Below are 3,160 nucleotides of genomic sequence, written 5' to 3'. Positions count from 1 at the left end.
TTCTTCCAAGACAGGGTTTCTCTGTGTAGCCCTGGCTGTCCTGGAACTCACTCTGTAGACCAGGCTGGCCTCAAACTCAGAAATCTGCCTGCCTCTGCCTCCCAAGTGCAGGGATTAAAGGCGTGCGCCACCATGCCTGGCAGAGCTGAGTTTTTTAAATGCTAGAAAGAGAAAAGAAAGTGTTAGAGGCTCCAGGGCAGCAGGTGGCCAGCAGTCCTCACTCTCACTCTCACTCTCACTCTCCCTGCCAAGCAGGGCTTCTGCTTTGCCATGATTGAGCTTAATTTTATAAACACAGATTCCAAGCATGTTATTTCCCAAGTTGGCTGAGCCTAAGGCAGCTGGGAAAACCAAAGGGGAAAAGTCTGGGGGGGGGAAGAAAATAACAAAAGATTTTTCATTTCACTTCCCCTTGCCTTACACTCATCACACATAAAGAGATGCCTTCTCTTCTTCCTTGTCTGTGTATTCACTAAGGCTTGTGACTGTATCTGTGTAGTCTCTTCACGGCTCATACAACAATCAACTCTTAAGTGGAGGAACCAATTTCAACATTTGAGAAGTCTTATGGAATCAGATATGATTTACGTTGTATACGTAGGTCATAGAAACAACACGAAACAGTCACCCTGGAGGAGGAAGTGTATCCATGAGTGTAAAGCACTAAAGACTGTAGCCATAAGCACAACAATAAGGCACTGTGAAAGCATTTGCTATTGTTGTGGGCAGCATGTGGCTCACTGCACCACCACTCAGTCCTAGAAAGCCTTAGCTACAGTTGCAAGTCCATGAAGAGCCAAGCTACTGCAGACAAGTTGTGGGTTCCACTGGTGCTTATGTCTTGATGAAGCATCACAAGAATGGATTTTTTTCTTTTCCCCTCCTACCTAGGAGGACAGATGGTGTAGGACATGAGCTAACACTGTTAAACTACTGGATAAGAAGAGCAGACAAATTTCTCCTTAACAGGCAAGAGGTACAGTGGAATTAGTTGATATAATGAATATATTAAAAATGGTCTGAAGACATAACAAAACAGTGGTTAATGACATTGGGCCTCTTACCTTTTGCATTCTTGGTGACAGATCAGATAATATTCCTCCCCAAAATCTCAAGTTGATTCCTTGAGAACTGCTGTCAAGGAGTGTGGGGAGCTGGAATCAACAGGAAAAAACATGTTTTTAAATGTAGTTACAGGCCTAGGGAGATGGCTAAGTCAGTGAAGTGCTTGCCCGATAAGCATGGGGACGTGATTTGGTCCCTGGCACCCATATAAAATCCTGTTTGATGGCACAAACATGTAATCCCAGCGCTGGGAAGGTAGTGACAGGAGGATCCTTAGGGCCTGCTGTCCATCCAGTCTAGACAAATCCAGTGCTCTCTAGACCAGAGAGAGAGAGGCCTGTCTCAAAAAACAAGTTGAAAAGCAACTAAGAAAGACACCTGATGTCCGTTTCCAGCTGTACGTGTATGTGCGCACAGACATATCCATATAGGTGTGCACACACAAACATCTACACAAAAATATGTTCTACATATACATACACACCCATATACCCACATACACATACAGGCTCACATATATATACACACATACACACACATATATACACACAGACACACACACTCACATATACACACGTACATACACACACAGACACACATATACATACACACATACACACATGCACACACACTCACATATACACACATATATACACACAGAGACACACACACATACACACAAGTACTATCTGATTTTGTACATGTTTGCAAGCTACACTTTCCCTCTACAACTATAGTTCTATAAGGTCGCTTTCAGAAACAAAATTCTTTAACCTGATCCAGAAAAATCAAAGGCTCCTATTCCAAGTTTCCCTGCTGAGCCAGTCAATAACAGACAGACTCATGGTGACAGAAAATACAGCAGAGTAATTCTGATTGCTGGTTCAGTGACACCAGACAAGACTCCCAGAGGAAGGGAAAAACAGAGTATATAGTTGGGGGAATGCGAAGACCAGAGATGAGCAGGGTGCCCATATGTTCACCTGCAGACTCTGCAGGGCCTGCCGGCACTCCTTCCGTGCTCATGTCTGTCGCCTTTGCGTCTTTCTGGGCAGGTTGTCACTCCTCTGTTCACCAAAGCTCTGTCATGGAAGAGACCACCAATTCCATCTCTTTTCTTTCAAAGCTACAGTTCACAGTGAGAGGTCCCCTGGTCCCGTGTCCAGTTGAGAACTGCGTTTGGGTAACGCTTGCCCACGGAGCAGCTCAGGACAGCCTGAGTATTTTCCACGTTGATTGAGAATAGCAAAGTTTTGCTGCTTTCCAGCTTTAGAGCCTGATCTGAACACCTTGAACAGCAAGTTCAAATCCTGGGTACCTTTATTTGTCACCGATTCAGAATGGAATTGAATCAATGATTGTCTATCCTAAAGGTCCTTTTAGGACTGAGTTCAAAGCTTGAATGTCATCCTCATTCAGGTATTTGTAGATCCTAAGCCAGGAGCCTCAGCTCTTTCATCCTGTGGGCTGGCTCTCCTGAATGACGGTTGCACTGCTCTAGTTTGCATCAAGAGTTTAGATGCAGGTAGTTAAGCATGGAGTACTTGAGCTCCTATCTCTGCCCTGTATCCTTGCCTTTATTTCCTTCCCATGGTAGGCCTGCTTTTATGCTTTATGCCCTCTGCTCCAACCACTGGGATGAGGCACCCATCTTACTGGGATTTCTTTTCAAACTGCCTATTAAATAGCTTGAATGGTAATGGATGCTAGCTAGACAAGTCACTTAATCCCCATTTTTGCTTTAGGCTGATGGGGTTGTGTTCGGTGGGTAGGAAAGGAGGAAGGGTGTGAACAGGACAAATCACAGGTCAATGAATGCTCTCACTGATTCTGGCTGTCTTCTCTCCTAAAGACTATGAGAGGTAAGTAGTATTGCTATCATTGTCATTATTATTTGTTTTTTGTTTTTTGTTTTTTGTTTTTTTTTTTAAAGACAAACCCTCTCTGCATAGCCCTGGCTGTCGTAGAACTCATTATGCAGAATAGGCTCCCTACCTCTATCTCCTGAGTGCTGGGATTAAAGGCATGTACCACCACATACAGCTGTCTTTACGTGTGTGTGTGTGTGTGTGTGTGTGTGTGTGTGTGTGTGTGT

The 3,160-nt window shown here is 44.2% G+C and overlaps 1 protein-coding gene across 1 annotated transcript in view; it reads right to left on the bottom strand.

Annotated features, from left to right (window-relative positions):
* The window catches only part of Abca4 (ATP binding cassette subfamily A member 4), a 150,092-nt gene that overhangs the window by 110,079 nt on the left and 36,853 nt on the right, over positions 1 to 3,160 (bottom strand). Inside the window, 1 exon segment of the mRNA XM_021157524.2 lies at positions 1,065 to 1,154. Coding sequence (XP_021013183.1) covers positions 1,065 to 1,154 — 90 coding nt within the window.

This window comes from Mus caroli, chromosome 3 (genome assembly GCF_900094665.2).
Source record: "Mus caroli chromosome 3, CAROLI_EIJ_v1.1, whole genome shotgun sequence".
NCBI lineage: Eukaryota > Metazoa > Chordata > Mammalia > Rodentia > Muridae > Mus > Mus caroli.
Note: the sequence above shows the minus strand (reverse complement) of the source record. Positions and strands in the feature narration are given on the sequence as shown.